Here is a 21,594-nt window from a genome sequence, read left to right as displayed (position 1 = left end):
ATATTAGCAAGAGCTTTTCTAAAAAAAAAAGTGGTGAAAATATTTCACAGAGAATTTACCTCCCAATTCTTTCAACTTTTGAAAGAAGGCTATTAAATTTACACTATTTCTAATGGTAAAAATCTACACTTGTTGCAGATTATTTGTTGCTGACAGCCTAACCTACGTCTTTGTTAATTCAAGCCTTAATCATCTCAAATTTCTCCTGAGCAGCATCCTTAAACTTGAATTCATGCAAAATTCTGCCATCTGATATCCTAATGCACACCAAGTTCTGTTTGACAAATGCCTAAGTGCTTAGTGATTTGTATTGATTCCTAGCTTTGATTTTAAAATTCTCATCCTTGTTTTCAAATCCCTCTAACACACCTCTGTGATATTTTCCAGCCCCACATCTCTCCTACATGTCCGCATTCCCCTACTTCTGACCTTTTAAGTGCCCTTAATTTTCTTCACTCCTCCATTGGTGGCTATGCCTCAGATAGCTAAAGACTCAGCCTTGAACTAAGCTTGCTAAACCTCTCTGTCTCTCTATGCCTTTAAGATGTACCTTAAAACCTACCCCTTTTGGTCACCGGTCCTAATAGCCATCCTAATGTGGTCTAGTGTCAAACTGTGCTGTTGATTTATCAACATAACGTCAACATGTTGGACGTACAGGCTTTCCACAGGATATACTCAGGTTCAAAATCTACATTCAGCTCTCAGTATCAAGGCAAAATACCACCAATCTGAATTCAACATTCGACATTGTTATGAAGTGTTAATCTCTGGTAGCAATGTCCTGTGGCCTTTGAAACTGGTTTCTATAAACACCTTCCAGAGAGTCGCAAGTGATAATTTACCAATTAACAGCATCTGACAACTAGAATTCCAAACCAAGCAGATAGCAAGGGTCTTTAAAATCAAGATACTGTTTGCAGATGTAGGTCAGTCAGTACAGGGATGGTAAGGGAACTGGAGTTGGATAGAGTTAAGGTACAGGCACAGTTTTGGATGACCTCAATTTTACAGAAGACGGAATGTGGAAGATCAGTCCAGAACGTGTTGAAATAGTCAAGCCCAGAGATAACGAAGGAATAAATGAAGATTTCAGTATCAAATGAGTTGAGACAAGGCAAAGTAAGGCCACATTACATACGTGGAAATAAGCAAACTTGGTATTCCACCTCGAAGAAGCTCTAATCCAGTGAATATGGGGAACCTCTATAACACTTGCTGCGTCAACAGACACGAATTTCAAGCAGTATGCCTGGCTCTATTGTAAAGGATAAGTGCACAGCCCATTTTTGATAGCTGTGCTAAGTTATCATTATAGCACATTACATGAACAAAATTAGTGGCATAGTTGACAGTGAACATTATCTAAGATTGCAAAGGGATTTTGATCAATTGGGCTGAGGAGTGGCATTGGAGTTAAATTTGGTTAAATGCGAGGTATTGCATTTTGGTAAAACAAACAAGGGTGGCGGGGGGGGGGGGTGGGGCGGGTGGAGTGGAGTGTAGTTATATAGTTAATGTTTGGGCCCTGGGTAGTACAGTCGAACAGAGACACCTAGGGGTTCAGACAGATAGTCCTTTGCAAGTTGCATCACAGGCAGACAGGGTGTTTAAGAAGGTGTTTAGTACACTTGCCCTCATTGCTCAGACCATTGAGTATAGGAGCTGTGATGTCACGTTGAAGTTGTACAGGATGTCAGAGAGGCCACTTTTGGAGTATTACGTACAATCTGGTTGCCCTGCTATAGGAAAGATACCATTAAGTTGGAGAGGGTTCAGAAAATATTTACTGGGATGTTGCCAGTACTGGAGGATTTGAGTTTTAAGAATGGGTTGGATAGGCTGGGACTTTTTTCACTGGAGCGTACGAGGTTGAGGGGCTACCTTATAGAGACTTATAAAACCATGAGGGGTGTAGATAAAGTGAACAGCAAATGTCTTTTCCCTAGGATGGGGGTGTTCAAAACTAGGGGGCCATATTTTTTAAAGTGAGAGGAGAAAGATTTAAAAGGGAACTGAGGCGCAACTTTTTCAGAGGGTGATTTGTATGTACAATGAACTGCAAAATATAACAAAAGATAATAAAGCAAAAGGTAGATGTTGTTAACAGAAAGGGAGTCCAGTTATGCGTACAGCTTCTCTATTTGCAGGCAATCACCTCTGTGACAAATGAGGTTATGAGGAATCAGACCTTGTGGGGAAAGTTTAAGGTTCTGTTGGGACAAGGTAGTAGCCCTACATTCAAGAATTTTGTATATAAATCAAGTGAACAAGCACTTTGGCACTAATTGTGGTCATGTTAACCAAAAGGTAGAGATCATCGGAACCTCAACCATCAATGCATGCTGTTATAGGATCTTTCTGCCGGACAGTGGATAAATGTGGACAATGCCAGACTTCCAGACCTGTCAATGGTCTTATTCTTGGAGAGAGTCCATACAAAATTGTGGTGCAGCATGCCCTCCGCTCACAGTTAACAAATTCAAAATGATGAGCTAAGATTATTGATAAAGAGGACACACCTCAAGGGCCAATAGTGTTCCAGAGCAGCTGCAACTAAGTTCACATTTTTCAAGGAGGAACCTGGATTCTTGTGTTTTGGTCTCTTCATTCATTGCTTGGACTTTTCCCATTTACGTTAGAATAGCCACTTACCCATAGTAGCTAAAAGACAAGTAATAGCCTGCACATCTGCTCCCGCATAAACGTCAGCCACAGAGTTCACAACAGGTAGACACAAAGTATGCACTCGAATCCGACGCTCGCCTACAAAAATAAACAAATATTAAAGTCACTTGTTTTGAAAATTATTTTTGCACAATGAAGTCTTTGAATATATATGCACTTATTTTGTAAGGAATAGAAGTCGGAAGCCTTATTTGTATTCACATATCTCGGATGAAATACGAAAAGTAAAAGGAGTATCTTGCTGACCTTGCCTCTGGTGGTACAGACCCTGAGAAAACAGGCCATCTTATTCAGTGGGTCTTTTTGAGTAGCCAAGCCAGCAGTAGCTTACTTCTAACAATAACATAGAACATAGGTAAAACTTTGTACAATATTTTAGACTTATGCAGTACTGCTTTTCAAGCATGTGTTTTGGCAGATTTTGACAATTCTTGATGGCACTTTTCCAAAGTTATTTTGTAATTTCCACTCTTCTACTTTCTGACAGGATTATGTTATGGAATGAAGATCATTATGGCCTGTAGTCAGTAATGGCCATAATAAGAGGCAATGTCGATTGATCTGGTTATTGCCAGCATTAATATTGTATTAAAGATTTATGAATATCAATATGGTCATACAGTTGCACTATGAAAGATAGCATGGGGTGGAAGGGCCCCACTGTACACACAAAATAAAAAAAAAGGTGATTAGTGTCACTCTCTGAAAGGATGAAGCAACAATTCAAGAGGAAGTTTAGCTTTGTTTAGCAAAGCCTGAGTCTGAGGGATATTCAGAGTGTACTGGAATAAGTGTCAGCTTCAGTTAATAATGGTTAAGTTTGATCTGCCTCAACTGCAACATAATTGGGAACATTGTTGTTGGTTCACCATGTCTCAATTGACGAATATAACATACAGAACATTGAACCTAACTTACAGCATACAAGGACTTCAAAATTGAGCTTGCATGCTTGTAAAATTGCCCTTAATAGAATTTCCTTCAAGGGTTAATAGTAACACCATATGTGAAACCAGTTTTAAAGAAAGTGATGCACTGCACCTTCAATAATCATTTGTTCTCTAGACTTATTGATTTGTTAAAACCTGACTCCCAATATTTGAGAGTGTTCATCTTTAAAATAACTTGGCTCAGAGTACTCACTTTTCAGATTCACAAAAGCTACACGGCATTTGAAAACAATTTTGGTGTTTAGCTGACTGTGCAGTTTTTGGATCACTCAAGATTTACAAAAAACTTGAAATGCATGTTTACTTTTTTGTAACAAATACTGTACAGTACTTCAGACCCAATTAACACAACTTTTCTCAACTGAGAAGGTAAGATACATTTTTATACAAGCAAATACCTAAAAGTGTCTATAATTTTAGTTAATCGTAACACACTTACCACTAGATTTTGTACATTTTATTAATAACAAAAACCTTTAGAATGAAATAGCTAAATGTGGAAATAAAGAATCTGGTCTTCTTCAGCTACATTAAGAAATGTGAACATACTACAAAAAAAAAAGAAAAATGTATGTAAGACATTCCCCTACCTTTACTTGAAGTGTAAAGCAATGCAGCCTGAAAACATACGATTGATGTATCGACCAGATTTTCATCAATAGACATTTGCACAGTGAATCCGGAATCAGGATTTATGTTGGCAAGGGACAACAGATCAGTGGAACGTACAAAGAAGTTTCCATGGAAAGTATGAATGGAAAGACCTGTAGATAAGAATCATTACCACGTAGGCACTTTAATGCTTTCACTTATATTTGACATATAACAAAACAAATAATTGCAATTATTCTTGAACTTCAATTTTTTCCAACTAATCAAAATGATTGTACTATCGACCCTGCAATAGTCAGCGGGAAATTGAGAAACAAATTTGTAAGGAGATCTCAGTTATCTGTGAGAATAATAAGGTGGTTATGATAGGGGATTTTAACTTTCCAAACATAGACTGAGACTGCTGTAGTGTTAAAGGCTCGGATGGAGAGGAATTTGTTAAGTGCATACAAGAAAATTTTCTGGTCAGTATGTGGATGGACCTACTAGAGATGGTGTAAAACTTGACCTACTCTTGTCAAAAAGGCAGGGCAGGTGACTGAGGTGTCAGTGGGGGAGCACTTGGGGCCAGTGACCATCATTCTATTAGTTTTAAAATAGTGATGGAAAAGGATAGACGGGATTTAAAAGTTAAAGTTCCAAATTGGAGGAAGGGCAATTTTGACAGTTTTTGGCAAGGGCTTTCAAAAGTTGATTGGGGGCGGATGTTTGTGGATAAAGGGACGGCTGGAAAATGGGAATCCTTCAAAAATGAGATAGTGAGTGTCCAGGTACATAAGCTCCTGTCAGGGTGAAGGGCGAGGCTGGCAGATGTAGGGAATGCTGGGTGACTAGAGAAATTGAGGTTTTGGTCAAGAGAAAGAAGGAAGCATATGTTGGGTATAGACAGCAGGGCTTGAGTGAGTCCCTCAAAGAGTATAAAGGCAGTAGGAGTATACTGAAGAGGGAAATCAGGAGGGCAAAAAGGAGACGTGAGAAAGCTTTGGCAACTAGGGTTAAGGAGAATCCAAAGGGGTTTTATAAATATGTTTAGGACAAAAGGGTAATTAGGGAGAGAATAGGGCCCCTTAAGGATCAGCAAGGCTGTGTATGCGTGGAACTGCAGGAGATGGAGGGAAATACTAAATGAGTATTTTGCATCAGCATTTACCACGGGGAAGAAAATAGAAGATACAGAATGTGGGGAAATAAATAGCAATATCTTGAAAAATGTCCATATTACAGAAGAGGTAGTGCTGGATGTCTTAAAGTTCAAAGGTGGATTAATCCCCAGGACCTGATCAGGCATACCCTAGAACTCTGTGGAAAGCTAGGGAAGTGATTGCTGGGCCCCTTGCTGAGATATTTTTATCATGGATAGACACAGGTGAAGTGCCAGAAGACTGGAGGTTGGCTAACATGGTGCCACCATTTAAAAAAAGTGCTGAGGAAAAGCCAGGGAACTATACACCGGTGAGCCTGACATCAGTAGTGGGCAAGTTATTGCGAGGGAATCCTGAGAGACAGGATTTACATGTATTTGGAAAGGAAAGGACTGATTAGAGATAGTCAACATGGCTTTGTACGTGGAAAATCATGCCTCACTAACTTGATTGAGTTTTTTGAAATAACGAAGAGGATTGAGGAGGGCTGAGCGTTGGACGTGATCTATATGGACTTCAGTAAGGCGTTCGACAAGGTTCTCATGGTAGACTGGTTAGCAAGGTTAGATCACATGGAATACAGGGAGAACTAGCTATTTAGATTTACAACTCCCCTGAAGGTAGAAGACAGAGGGTGGTGATAGAGCTGCTTTTCAGACAGGAGGCCTATGACCAGTGGTGCGCCATAAGGATCAGTGCTGGGTCCACTGTTTTTTGTCATTTATTTAAACGATTTGGATGTGAGCATAGGATGTATAGCTACTAAGTTTGCAGATGACACCAAAATTGGAGGTGTAGTGGACAGCGAAGGAAGTTACCTCAGAATACAACGGATCTTGATCAGATAGGCCAATGGGCTGAGAAGTGGCAGTTGCAGTTTAATTTAGATAAATGTGAGATGCTGCTTTTTGGAAAGGATAATCAGGTCAGGACTCATGCACTTAATGGCAAGGTCCTGGAGAATGTTGCTGAACCGGGAGACCTCGGACTTCAGGTTCATAGTTCCTTGAAAGTGGAGTTGCAGGTAGACAGGATAGTGAAGATAGCGTTTGGAACGCTTGCCTTTATTGGTCAGTGCATCGAGTATAGGAGTTGGGAGGTCATGTTGTGGCTGGACAGGACATTGGTTAGGCCATTTTGGAATATTGTGTGCAATTCTGGTCTCCTTGCTATAGGAAGGATGTTGCGAAACTTGAAAGGATTCAGAAAAGATTTACAAGCACGTTGCCAGGGTTAGAGGGTTTGAGCTATAGGGAGGGGTTGAATAGACTGGGGGTATTTTCTCTGGACCATCGGAGGCTTAGGGGTGACCTTATAGAGGTTTATAAAATCATGAGGTACATGGATAGGGTAAATAGACAAGGTCTTTTCCCTGGGGTACGGGAGTCCAAAACGAGGGGACGAAGGTTTAAGGTGAGAGGGGAAGATTTAAAAGGGACTGAAGGGGCAACTTTTTCATGCAGAGGGTGGTGTGTTTATGGAATGAGCTGCCAGAGAAGGGGTGGAGACTGGTACGATTACAGCATTTAAAGGCATCTGGATGGGTATATGAATAGGAAGGGTTGAGGGGGATTTGGGCCAAATGCTGGCAAATAGGACTGGGGTCTGTTTCATGCTGTACATTTCTATGACTCTAATCGCAGAATTTGCCATGTGTGAGAACTTATATTAATTATACAAGCACAGTACAACTATAAGTACTGAAACATCTTAGGGTTGATTAGACTATTAACTTTTTATCATATGCTTGACTGAATATGTAGACAGATAAATATATTCATTTGGGGACATGAATAACTACATGAATATTGACTGACTTCATGTTTTACTCAGTAGACACGTTTGAAAAACGATTCATTTCTTATTTTTCACATTTTCTTCAACTCTTTAGACCAATACCAAGAAGGAAAGTGAAATTGTTGATACCACCAAGCGAAGAAAATATTTCAATTGCAAAGCACCTATTACATGAATTGGAAAAGTCTTCAAGCACAAATACTTTAAAAGGCAGTATTGTCATGTAGAAAAGAGCAATGGTCACTTTAACCATGGGCAGCCACAAAATGAATGATCAGTGGATGGTACTTTTGGTGGTGTGGGTTGAAGACTGGAAGAATTGGCTAGAAGATTGGAAAAATTCCATGGATTTTGTAAAATAACAAAATGGAATTTCTAAAGTGTACAAGAATTATTAAGACATGTGCAGACCTCATTTAATATTTTACCTGATTACTGATTTTCTGACAATGCAAAATATCTTCACTGCTATCATATCAGCAATGCTCAAATAGGCTTGAATTGGCTACCTTCTGGCTCAAAACTGTACAGCTACCAAATGAGCTAAGCTACACACAATACAAATCATTAGGAATCTACATAGCTATCAGAATTCATTTATATTTCAGCCCAAAATGTATTCCAGTCATGTGTGAATAAATTTCAGATTAGGATACACTGCCTTTTATGATAATGCTCATTCTCCTCTGGAAAGTGATCAAGAGACCGGATAGTCTTGTATTCTTCTACTACCCCCATTTCCTGTGGCTCAGAACCTCACTTCCAGCCGGGGAATCTTCTAGTGGACCCCTCATTCCATTGAGTTCTGATGCCAAGGGGCTACCTCAATCGCAGCACTCTTCATTGTGTCGAAGCTTACGGATCCACTCAAAAGATTTGAGCTCAGAAATCTAGGGTGAGATTTCAGTTCAGCACTGAAGTGCTACACAGCCAAAATCGCTGCCTTTTGATTGAAATGTTAAATTGAGGAGCCATTTATTCTCACACTTCGCTGTCTTGCTTTCTTTTAAAATTTTCCTCTATTTTCCATATCGAACTTGATTCTCTACTGAATTATGGACTGTTTAGCTGGTTACAGAGTAATGCTGACTAACTGTACAGCATAGATTTAATCCCTGTACCGGATGAGGTGGTTTACTGAGGCCTGCATTCTCACCTTGCCCCACACTTGATTTGAAGTGGTGCCCCTCAAGCTATGTAATAATTTGTCTCTCTCTAATACAAGACGTGCCTCCTGGGCTTTTGTAGATTATGGCTATAACTATTACCATCTGTTTTCTGATTACATGGCACTATCTTGAAGGAGGAGAGTTTGTCCTGGCCAATATCTGTCCCACAATCAACGACAGATATAGATTATATGTTTATTCTTGTATTGCTTTTTTTATAAAAAAGCTCATTGCATATGAAGTAGTTAAGAGTTTCGTAATAATAACTATACAATCAAAATATTTTTAATTTAATTACATTGGGACATTGTGATCATGGAAGGCATTATGGAAATGCAAGTCTTTTGTTTTTTAAAGTGCAAAGCAAAATATGCTTGTACAGCACTGTTTAACAAGTAGATATACAGACTATAAAACTTCCAAAAGATGCATACACAAAAGAGTGAAATATTACCTTTGGTACAACGTATCCTCATAACCGCCTCAAATCCAATTTTTCTGATGAGATACCGTTTGAGGTCTTTCTGAAACTTCTCCACCTGAGCAGGATTGTGAATGTGATGGAATGATGGATAATAGAAGACCGATCCAGCAGAGTATTTTGACATGCAAGCTGTGAAAACATCACATTTATCATAAAGTAAGTTTAAATTTTGCTAATAGTCACTTGTTACAAAATGTGCGAAGTCTTTTGCAAGTACAATCATTTGGTGAGAAATCAATTATCGTAAGTGTTCTGAAGTAATGGACATTAGGGTGTGCATGTGATAACAACACAAATATTTCTGAGAGACATAGTAAAATAATAACAACTCATTAAACGAGTCAGAAATTAAGTCATGCAATTTCTTCAGTTGTATAAACATTTCTTTGCAATTCTTGTTTTAACTTTAGTTAATTATTTCGAGTCTTCATTATGATCTTTATTTCTCCTCCATAATTCTTCTATATTTCAACTTAAGTTCTTGTTTCCTTGCCTTTATATTTTCTTGTGCGTTTATCTTTGCTCTTTTTAATTCAGGATTTTGTTATGGATTTTTTATTCTTTCATGGGACATGGACATTGCTGACGTATGTTGTCCATCCCTAACTGCCTTTAAACGGAGTAATTAAGTAGGCCATCGCAGAGGGCAGCTCAGAGTCAGCCACATTGTTGTGGGTCTGGAATCATGTGTAGGCCAGGCTGGGGAAGGATGGTTTACATAAAAGGACCTCAGCAAACTAGGCAGGTTCTTACAACAATTGATGACAGTTGTCATGGTCACTGTTACAGGCACTATGTTTATTAATTTAATAATTATTTTATTAAGTCCTGCTTAATTTTCAGGTGCCAGAGCATTAGCCTGGGGTCCCCAGATTATGACAGTACCGCTACACTACTGTCTCCACATGATGAATGATAGAGAGAGGATTTACCTTTTCAGCAAATAGTGATGTTTATGCGTCATTACATATAGGATATAAAAGATCTGTACATTAGCAGTGTTATTAGGTCATCATAAAATACATAATCCTTCCATAAACCACATGTAACACAGTGCACCTTAAAGTTGAGGGCTGCTACAAGAAAAGAAAGTCATTTTAAACACCAGAGCTTATGAAGAGTTTTATTAAGGTCAGCAAGGAAAGATTGATAAGATGAATAAATCTAGATCACCACAAAAGAAAAACAGGAGGAACAGTACAAGACATTTTCATTCATTTCAAGAAATTATTTATTGATTTCTTGAAATAAGATATTACACTTCAAACAGTAAAGGATTTCCTTACTGCATGCAAATCTACCGCGAGTAAGCAAACAAGACCTGTAGAAAATACTAAGGCTCCTCAAATCTAAAATCTCTTGCAACCAAATTCTTCTACAATTTTCTATCAAATTAGTTTGTTCAGGTGCAGTTTCTGATACACAATGCACTCAAGGCAAAGGACATAACAAATAGCAAGTTATCAGGATAAAGAATAAATAAGATTTATAGTGCTTTATTTGATAGTCATTTTATGTTAAAACTCCAATCTGTAACTTAACTTGGTCCTGTGTCTTTTCATGTTTGTATATTAATTTATAATATCAATTTATTTTTAAATTATAAAAAAAATTATAATTTTTACTTACAAAAATGAAAACAGCAATTCATGATTTGAAATACATTTTAGAAATATATTGGATTACATAAACGCCATACAACCTGCATTGAATCAATTAACATTCTGTGCAGGACTTAACATTTGGGTTTCACCAGCTCCCCAAAGTGACATTACGTTTATAATATGTCTGTTCAAACAGTAAGAATGCTTAACATAATGTAGTTCCCTCATTGACTGGCAGGCTTAGTCAAAGAGTTAACGTTTCTGATTGAGAGACCCTTCCTCTGAACTCTGAAATGTTAATTCTGATTTCTCTCCACAGATGCTGCCAGACCTGCTGAGCTCTACCAACAATTTCGGTTTTTGTTTCTGATTTACAGCATCCGCAGTTCTTTCGGTTTGTTTTCTATGACTATAGTTTTAAATTGTAACAAATTTACTGACTTCTGCTGAATTCAGTTTTAGCATGCAATCTCAAGGGTTCATCAAAAAATTAACTTCTCAAATTGTTTTTCACATCAACTTGCACTTTAAACAGCTGTACATAACTACTATATGATAACTTCAATTGTAATATACAGTACAGTCCAATCACTTGTTTCAGGGCCGGAGATCATATAGCTAATTTAAAAAAAAACTATTAAACCTCTTAAGTTCAAAAGAACAGTATTTCTTTATTCACTTGTCAGGAATATTATAGAAGTAACAAAGGAAATGGAAAATGCTTTCTTACCAAGCGACGCCAGGTCAGTATACTGTCCACTCAGTAGAAATAGATCCACTGCCACCTGCTGGCCTGAGCAGTCCAAAGCAAACTTCTTATAAAAGTCTGTGGCTGGAGCAAGGTGTTGCACACCCTTAATTGAAATTAAACAGTTAGAATTTCAGAGATTTAGGATTTTCTCATTAAACTGAAAATTGGAAAACAATATTTGAAAATAATATTACCTGCCTGGATATGTTATTTTCTAACTTATCCTTCTGAATATTGATCATTAAAATGGGAAAAACAGGATTGGTTTGTTAAAAGCTCTTGTTTCATACGGCTTCCACCTCCTCTATCACACAGATCACATCACTGCTTGATCACAAACTCTCTTTGTGAAGATTCAACTCTTCCTTGTTTATTGATTTTTGAGAACGGTCCCAAAGTTTGAAGTGGATTGCCTGAACCACAGCAGGGCCAGCCACAATTCCTGAAGTTGGAGTTCAAACTCTATCCGTTATAATTAGGCAGCTGCAGTGACACATCAGTCAAAAAATAACTACTTATGAGGAAATGTATTTGGTCCACCTTAGTTTATACAGCCAGATAAATCGCACACGTTTCCCTCTGGCTGTTCCCCATTAAAGTCCTGCGCCTACGCTCCTGAATTACAGCGTGCAATTGTTCTCTGCATAATTCTGAGGGTTTCAGCTCTACTATTCCATGTGTTTATCCCTATGTAAAGATTGTGGGTAAACCAGGTCCCTTGTCCTGCTCTCACAGTTTAGTCAGAAACTTTCCACTTTTAATTTTCAGTTCCATTTACTCGTGCAGCATACCTAAAATTAGACCTGGGTTAAAAATGCTTATATCATGAGAAGAATAGAAAAAAATGCTTGTTGTGGTGGAATATTGATCATTTTGAACACCACCATCAGAGCTCATGAGGAGTTTTATTAAGATCAGCAAGGAAAGATTGATAAGTTGAATAAATTTAGATCACCACAAGAAAAATATGAGGAGGAACAGTGTGAGACTTGTTCATTAAGCAGAAAGTTGTCAGGACTTGGATTCAGTCAAGATAAAGATGAAGTGACTCAACAGTTTAGGGACAAAAGGGAAGAAAAATGGGAGTGGATTCTTCTCAGAGCATCAGCAGCAGAGGGTTTCTTTGCTGAAATAGCATCCCCTGGAGGCAGTAACAATGTAAGCCAGAACGAGGCACCAGCAGCTTCGACATGGTGGACCCAGCGTTGAATTTAGGTCCAGTTTGGGACTCGCCGAGATCAGCCCAGCACAGACTCAAGGCGGCAGCAACAATGTCGGTGGAGGCAACATGGTACTGAAGAATGGAGACACAGTTCCAGCAGTGGCTGGTCCCGGGTACCTGATGGCAAAGGTGGTAGTGTTCTGACTGAGGTGGCGTGTGGGGTCTCTCAGCACCTGAATGTTTGCAGATTAGGGGAAGGACTTTGTGGCTTTGTTTTTCTGGCAGTGAGGACTCATGGCAGAGGCAGCGGAGTGATTTGGACATTTCCTTTCCTCTTGGCTATTTCTTTTATTTCTGCTTCTGTTTTTAATCATCTCTTTTGTATTCTAAGATGGTATCGGAGATTGGCAACTTTTACACTTTTCACCATACTCGAGTACATTTGACATAAAAGGCTAATTCTAAATATTGGCCGATACACATGAAATATTCTTGCCTGCTGTCATTAGTCTATAAAATGCACTGAGGAAAAATTAAAGTCACATAAGGTTTAATGTATAAAAGTCACATTCATCAAAATATACTTGCCATGTTCATGCACATAAAATGAGACTTGGAATTCTTTTACCAACAGAGAAAGCAGGGCAGGTAAAGCAAATTCTCTAGCAGTTGACAATATATTACTGTGATAACTCTAGTCAGTGCAGCAAACTCCTTCACCAAACAGATGGGAAGTACAGGTAAAATCAGTGACAGCCAAGATTGGTGTTCCTGTGGAAGTAAAGCACGGCCATCGCAAAAATGCTGGCTTGAATCAGAAAGCGAAAAGTTCTTTATTTCCAGGTTACCAGCAGCAATGCTTGGGTGACTGACTGATCATTTCACAAGATAACTGGGCAATCAAGACGTTCTTTGTTTCAATCAGAAATAACGGAACAAATTAAATACCTATGGGCCATTAACACTGAGCATGCACACCCTTACCTATAGCATATAGACTACAAGTTTGCATGTGCCTGCACACTGATGTTTAATACAGAAAATATTTCCACAATATGTAATCATTCATAGAGCAGAGTATCACCCCATTTAATAAACAGACTGACATTTCAGACTGGAGCAATAATTCCTGAGGAATAATTCCAACTGGAATTGGCAACCTCACTTCCAAAGGATAACTGTTTCTATTTCCTATCTAACTACATGTCTATTCTGTTTTGATTGCTCTAAGACATCAAAGAATCCAGAGGTTACTCACAGCTGCTCAAGCCCAAAAACAGATGTGTAGAGTGATGCACAATCATCTATATGTTAAAATAAGACTTTTTTCGATTTGAAATCAAAGACCAATTACCTTTGTGGTGGATCTCTGATTAGGGTCTTCCCTTGATAGAAGGCAACCAACACCTATGGATGGTAGCTGTGTTTGGAATACAGATATGCGGCCCCCTGTTGCAGACATAAGTTTAAATGCAGCCTGCAAAGCTGGGCCCAAAGCACTGTGGGTCTCTCTTGTGTTGGTGAACATTGTCGGCAATACTTTCAGTAAATCTTTAATAAGCTACAAATAAATCAAAAACGCAATTAATATTTCTCAGCACGAAAACAAACATTTTATATAGCTTGCTGACAAATGTTTAGTCAGGATTTACAGCATTCCTTAGTACCATCCACGTGAAGCTAAAACATTACGGAAATTCCACAATGAAGAAACCTGACAATGTATTTGTGATTTTTCTGTACATTTTGTGCATAACTAAAAGGGGATGTTCAATAAAATACATCACTTCAAGATAATTCTGTTGGGACAGTGGCTTACTGTGCAAATTCCCTCAACAATAAAAATGGGTCAGAATGTTTCATGAACCAAAAAAACAAGGTGAGGAATACCATGCTGTGTCATTATGCTATTGGACAGGAGGCAAGGGAAAAGCAGCGGGTTTGGATATGCCAGATGATGCCTTCAGCACAACAAGAAGTCATCAAACACGAACACAAAGATACCGAACCAATAAAACAGCTGCCTCCAATAGTAATTACACACGGGGGAATAAAACTGCATCTTTTCATTTTTATTTTTTGTTCTGCTGAAAGAATGACTTTTTTCTGCATAGAACCCCTTAAGTATCGAGTTAGTCCCTTTAGTGCTTTCACAGAATTTACTGCATCAGTGCTATTGTCAGTACAGAAGACAACATTGATTTATTGACACTTAAAAAAATTATTATTTTGTTTATGTATCAAAAAATCCCAATGGGCATCGGTATGAAATAATTTTGTTATGCGTAACAGGGATATTTTCTTTCGTATAAGCTCAGACTGTAGAAATATATTAAGTGGTCCCTTGGTAGATCAGTAAGTTTAACCAGTGAGTAGCTGAACCATACAGATCAAGTTGTCTGATTTAAGTTGTGCACTGGTAGAAGTGGTAGTCGTGGGTCATAAGTGGAAGGAAGAGAACTAGAGACATGCGGCTCCCGATCTGTGCCCTATGTTGGAAGGGAGCACGTGATTAACAGGCGAAGACAGAATGAAAACAAAGTTGCACTGTCAATGCCACTCACACGTTCAACCGTTATTTGAATTAAGATGAGAGAACTGCATGTTAAGGGCCAAGGAGAATGGGAACAAATTTTATCAAATCACATACTCAAGAAATAATATGGTGGCCACAGGGGCAATTCCAGGTTCTAATTTTTAATCCATGCTCGCTAAACTACACATTAACATGCTGCAATCATTGACTTTAGCGTCCACACAAGTACAATGCTTTTCAATTTGTTGCAAATCTTTCCTTGTAATCTTTCCTCGTCAAATAACCAAACGTGTATAATCGCTGTAAAGCTATGCTAAGCAATGTGATCAATATAATACAATTTGCACAGTCCATTTCTAAACAGTTCTAAAAATTTGGAGTGAGGAATAATTTTGCTCAGTTACTAACACTTCTATGCATAACATTATTAACCAATACATTCATTGGATATCAGCTTTAAATTACACATGAAATTCTTTTTAAACTTTATCTTTGCTGTTTTCATTGTTTATTCGGATTATTTTCCTTTTGAAAGTCTGCTGTGTAATTAAGACTAGAAAACAGCAAACATTTTGAAATACAAATAGTATATGATTTTATTTCAGTTTTCTAGTCCAATTACCATTCTCTGTCAACTATAGAAATCCCTATTCCAAACACCACAAACAGTGGATTTCTAACACAACTTACAAAGTAGGAAGCAGCATTGAAAAACCATACTTCCTTGCTTCCATGGCAGCTTTCATCAATATAACTCCATTGTTTCTTTAAATTTCTTTAGTATATTTAACAATATCCTAGTCAGGTTCATGTTTTCAACAAAAAGATGCAAATGATTTTAGCAAGGACCAGACCCCTTATTAACAAATCCATTTTAACTGGTTGTTCCATGCAACTGTAACACATTAGCACTACATCAGTTAGGCTAGGGTACAGACAATTGGTTTTCTAAATCTCAAACAGCAACCAATGTATCTGAGCAGTCAAGCATTACTCTTACTTTGTCAGCTAGAGAGGTTCATAATGCTAAAGCACATGAAAATAGATAACTCTAGATAGAAATTTAGTACCCTAGAAAATCCAACTTGAATGTCTCACACACACATGCGCACACACACACCACACACCACAGCATTATTAACATATAGGTTCAATCGTTCTTGTTACGCAAGGAACTGCAAATTAAACATGCAATTTAGAAGCACAACAAAGTACATGAACCAGTTAAAAGCATTCTATAGGAAATACAAGATACCACGAGGAGTTCTGGTCAGTAAGTATCTCCAATATCTGACTTCTTGGCTGTACTACATGATAATTGAAAAAGAGGGAAGGCCACTGGCCAAAGAACACAAACAAGGTAAACTTGCTTCCCCATCCAAAATCTGGTTCAAGTGATTAAGGCCATCTACAATATCTGTTTTATCAGTGGGTTCTAGGTGACATTTATTTCCTCACCGGGGCATTAGGCAGTTGAGATTTGAACGCAACCCTCTTGTTTTAATCGATGCTGGATCGGGGATAGGCACCCAATTTGGTCTTAAAAGGCAACTTAAAATAATTTTAAAGAGGCTGCATACCTATAAGTCCTACTTACAAGTGCTGTCAGCCAGATTAGAGGAAAGCAGCAAGGGAAACCTGCCAGGTAAGAGGAGGACTACCCTTTACAGAAATTCATGGGCCAGGAGTAGAACATCTTACATTAGTCCACTAAGCTAACCCTGTAAGCCCAGAAACTCAATTCTATTATTTGCCACCCTCCCTCAGAATTTTATCTAAACTGCTGCCACCATAATCTTCTGTGACAGCCATGATTACCGAACTATAGTTTCTTGGTAAGTATCAAAAGCTTCTTATATCTTATCTCTTGGTAAGAGCAGAGATTTCCCAATGGTGTCATCAGGCATGAACGAACCACACACAGGCTCCTTTTGAGGAGTCAACTCAGATGGTTCTTCCTTCTCTATAGACTTCTGTAATGTCTAATTTTCTTAGAATGAAGTATCGTAACGTAGCCCTGGGAGAGTTTAACAACATGCATAATTTACCATTTGATTTCAGCATGGTACAGTCAAATGCATTAATGCCTTGTACCTGAGGGAAACAATTTGCTTCTCTGAAGTCTATGTAGGTGGGTGTATGGTAAAACAGTGCTTAATTTATCTCTGTAATGCACTGATTACAACTCTTGAAATATTAATTACAGGTGTCAAGAAGAACCCTGGAGGATAAAACTTGAGCAAAGATGGAAGGTGGTAGATATTCCTTCTAGTTAGTTCGCACAAACAATGCAGCATCTATACTCCTTGCTCACGAGACAGCTGTGTTATCCTGCATCATGTAAGAATCAAAAGCTGCTGCACGTTCTATGGAACTGTAAAGTCCATGTAATTGTCTTGACAGCCAATGTTAGGCCGAAACTTTGAAATTGTATCTTCTTTAATAAAACAAGCTCACAGTCAGTGAGGAGTTAAGTTAATTTCATAACATTCCCATTCCAAGAAAAATGCACAAACACTTTTAATTTCTCTTCAGGTATTTAAGAAGTGTTAAAAAAAAATTGAGATTTACCTTTCAAAGACATATTGAGAGTAAAATTGAAGTAATGACAAAAAAGACCAAACCTTTACCAATATCCTACTTGTTGACATATATAACTAAAGAGAAAAATAAATATTTGAATTTACATAGTCCCCTCTACTGAAACATCTCAAAGTGCACAGACACAGTTACTTTTATAGAGCATTGAATGCAGGCAAATAGAGAAGCCACTCTGCAATGTTTAAAAACCACCATCAGTAATCATATACATGACCAGTTAACCTGCTTGCTTTCGACCAAGGAAAAGTAAAGTATCGGAGAATTTTTTTTACGCCTTTTGAAATGTATCCGGGATCTTTTACAATAATCTCCCAATCAGAATAGGGAAGCGTTTGGCTTATCTAAAGGACTGCAGTGCAGGATTCTGTTCCTCTTAATATTTCACCAAAATGCCAGCCAAATGTTACTAACTCAAGCCCCGGCTTTGGATTTTAAATGACATCCCGCAGCGGTAAGAACTCCATCAACTGATTTAAGTTGACACATGTCTGCTCCCACTTTATTAATCTTTCCCCATGGTGGAAGATAGTTTTCAGTAAAGCAGCAGATTGGCATTAGCTGAAATTGACAGAATATACTTAAAAAATACTACCAGAGCATTCACGACTTCTTTTAAAAAATGGAAGGATCACAAGTTTTCTTTTTCCTTTGCCTACCTCCTTGCTTTCATGTAAGTTTACCATCAAGCTGTCTGGAGTAGGCAGGAAGATATCTGTAGAAGAAAGCTTTTATCAATTTTTGTGCAAAGAATGTACATTTTGACTAACAAGTAACTAAACAAAGTAGAACCAACCAAATATCAGAACTTTTAAAAATGGGCTTGCTTTACAATCTACGCTGAAGTTTCCCATCTGGGCTGCATTATCCAAAGTAGCAGTTGAGACACACCAATACAACAGTCCCCTGATACCAGGATCAGCTGAAGAATTAGAGACTGGCTATGACAGTATTTGAATTGTCAGGTTAGGACGTAGCAAAGAAACAAATGAGTTTCAGAAGATGGTTTGAAGCAAGGACGAAAGTAGACAATATTAGCAATGTGGAAACAGGTGGCCTTTATAATGCAAGAGGAAGAAAAAGAAATCAGTCAACTACGACAGAGCAGGGGCCAATAGAAGGGGCAAAGATGTGAGCTAGGAATTGTTAACAGGCACATGGAAGACCTGATCCCACATTGCAGATGATGTGACCAAGGATCAGCACACAGATGAGTAACAGGAGGGGATCAACCATAGAATCTTGGGGAAACTCCAGAGATATATGTGCAGAGGAAAAGAAACCATTTTTCGAGTTTCTCAACTACATTTCCTTCATAAGAACAGAATCAAGCTAGGACAGACCTGAATGAGGTGGTGATGGAAAAATGCATCACAGTTACAAGGGATATCAGCTGCAACTCGAGTTTGGGCCTTTTAACCCCCACGTGGGGAGAAACTCTGGAAAGGGGATGGGGGATGGGAAGGGTTTAAAAAAAGTTGTAATAAAGGGCAATAATACATTCAAGGACTCTGTTGGGGAAGTAGAGGTTGGGGTTAAGGTGATAGTTTATACGAAAGAGGGATTAAGGTGAACGTATTTAAAGGAGAAGCTGATTATAGCTGTTCTTTTAAAGAAAGAACCGTTTTTAATGAAGGCATAAACAGCATGGAGATCAAAAAGAAAACTCGGTTTGACATCAGTTTATGAGGATGGAGTACAGAAAGGAAGAGCAGAGAACTGACAGTCTCAAACTTAGTGACAAAGACATCCATGGAGTCCTTTGTTAAGTATTAAAGCAATAAAGGGAATATAGAAGATGACTGACTTTTGACATATACCCAGATCTTGAAATGGGAGGCCAACTTGATGAAAATAAAGGATATTATCTTGATTTAATAAAGACAGTGAATACAAAAGCAAATGGATAACAGTAAGCCTGTACAAATCACTGATTACACTGTAAGGAGAAGAGGAGGGTAGATGTTCACTTCACTGCACTCCGGAATAAAGCAGCATTTACCAGTAGCAGTGAATAAAGGTCAGGGACTTAACTAAGGCCACATTTCCTCATCTCCATGGATTTCCCCTTCGTGACATTCGTGAGCCTTTAACCCAGGTTCAAATGTTCTTATGAAAATTAAGTTGAAGGAGGTGACCCCGTCTCCCAACTCAATTTCTTAGGTAAAGAACTATTATACCTGACCACCAGGCTAAATTTGTTCATCACAAGGGTTTGTACTGCACCACCAGGGAACAGGTCAAAGAATAAGCAAACAAGTTTCACATTTATTTATTGAAATAAGCTCTCTTTTTTTCTCTCAGTTAGATGGGCCAACATCGTTAAAAGCTCCAAGCTTTCAGCAACGCTATCTAGTTTGAAGCCTAGAGGGATTTTGCTATGTGTTTGGAACAGAACAATATACTCACACACTGATAAAGAGAAAAACAAGTGGTTTTCTATTTCCCATTTTCTGTTTTCTCCCCAATATTTCAAACATAAATACTGCATTAATTCATTACCCAAGAAAAGCACTCACCCACAAGCCAGGACTGTGGTTAGTAAAAATACTCAAGTGAACATTTGAGCATTAGGACATATTATTTTAAATCAACAGTATCTGAAAGTACTGCACTGGCAATTTCCCTGGACTGGAAACCTTGAAGGTACAATAAGTAACAATCTGAATAATTTCACGTAGCTGACAAGGTGCTTTACTTTCCTTAAAGCCAATAGTGACACTGCAACTGACTGCTGGAATCCTAACTCCCTTTGATCATTCCTTTCCAAGAATCACTTATTAGAACAAGTGAAATAGAAGGTCATGGCTGATCTTCTACATTGATTCCACCTTCCTGAACTACCTCTGTCTCTTAATTCTTCTCTATCTTGTCTTAAATGTGCTCAGTGACTGAGCATCTGCAACTCTTCTGCCATATATGGGTGTACATCAAAGCTGGACAAAATACAATGCTTGGGTGGCTTTAACTGTAGAATCCAAATGACCAATAACCACAACTTCCTTGTATTAATACAAGATTGTGAAAAGAACTCTTCTTTCCTCCACTAGCTTCAAAGGGAATGATCTGTTCTGTGCTGCAACTGCCGCTGCATGAAAATTGACAGTATAGCAATTTGGAGGTGAGCTCTGGTAGTCTCTTGTTCCACAGCATGGCAATGTCATCTACTTCAGATAATTTATTTTAGCTGAAAATAATATCCCTCAATTCAAGATAAAGAAGTGCAATTTGACATGGAGCTTTCTCGCCATACCAAGCACGAGTCCAACCTCACTCTACATCCCTTCGAGGTGCTAGGCTTACAAATCAACTGAGTTTTATTTTCACTAATGTTGTGTCAGTGATGAGGTTGGACACTTATTTCGCCTAACACTTTGTTTCAATATAGTGATATGCATTGTGCACAATTTCCGTATTCAGCTAAAAGTTCAGCATTGCATGGAAAGATATTGTCAATTCGATCTGCTCTATTGAGTACAGTTACTAGCAAAACCGACTTTGAAACCTGGACCAAAACCACACTAAACAGTACCAGACAGCAGCAGCAGGCAGACTGAAACCAACATTAATTTATAAAGTATGTTTTCAACAGATCCAGTGAATTCAGGTTGAAACACCATGAAAATTAGTCAAATAATGTGAATTTTACATTGATAAAAATGAACAATTGCCAAAATTATTGTAGGATATAAACCAAAATAATTTTTGTTTATTAAATTACTGTGAAATTAGTTATTTTTCCAAGCCAGCTGAATCATTATTCAACATAACTGCACTGAAACTTGCGTTAGAAATTAAATTTTGATTTAGATGCACAAACTGCGTATAGTTCAATCACTGAAATGGACTTAAAATTAATCTCAAACTCACTTCTGCACTGTTTACTGTCACAGCACTACAAATGCACCAAAGTTTGATTACAATTGCAAAATGTGTTTTTAGTCATACCTTCAATATCTGACACAATCAACATTTGAGGCTGCGACAAGCCTTCCTGCAAGTTGAAGAAGTGAATTGTGCTATCAAATGTAATAAATCCTATTCTGGTCCTTGAATCTCCAGGCAACCTTAAAGATACATTTATATGCATACATTAGAACA

At 38.1% G+C, this 21,594-nt stretch overlaps 1 protein-coding gene across 2 annotated transcripts in view; it reads right to left on the bottom strand.

The window, feature by feature from the left end:
• The window catches only part of sec24b (SEC24 homolog B, COPII coat complex component), a 111,909-nt gene that overhangs the window by 18,597 nt on the left and 71,718 nt on the right, over positions 1-21,594 (bottom strand). For both annotated transcript variants that reach the window (XM_048598566.1, XM_048598564.1), the window contains 7 exons: positions 21,442-21,560; positions 18,153-18,208; positions 13,714-13,920; positions 11,177-11,300; positions 8,813-8,971; positions 4,229-4,402; positions 2,656-2,766 (listed from right to left, as the gene is read on the bottom strand). In XM_048598566.1, coding sequence (XP_048454523.1) covers positions 2,656-2,766; positions 4,229-4,402; positions 8,813-8,971; positions 11,177-11,300; positions 13,714-13,920; positions 18,153-18,208; positions 21,442-21,560 — 950 coding nt within the window. The remainder of the gene's footprint in view (positions 1-2,655; positions 2,767-4,228; positions 4,403-8,812; positions 8,972-11,176; positions 11,301-13,713; positions 13,921-18,152; positions 18,209-21,441; positions 21,561-21,594) is intronic.

This window comes from Rhincodon typus, chromosome 1, assembly GCF_021869965.1.
Source record: "Rhincodon typus isolate 14 chromosome 1, sRhiTyp1.1, whole genome shotgun sequence".
In the NCBI taxonomy this organism is placed as follows: Eukaryota; Metazoa; Chordata; class Chondrichthyes; order Orectolobiformes; family Rhincodontidae; genus Rhincodon; species Rhincodon typus.
Note: the sequence above shows the minus strand (reverse complement) of the source record. Positions and strands in the feature narration are given on the sequence as shown.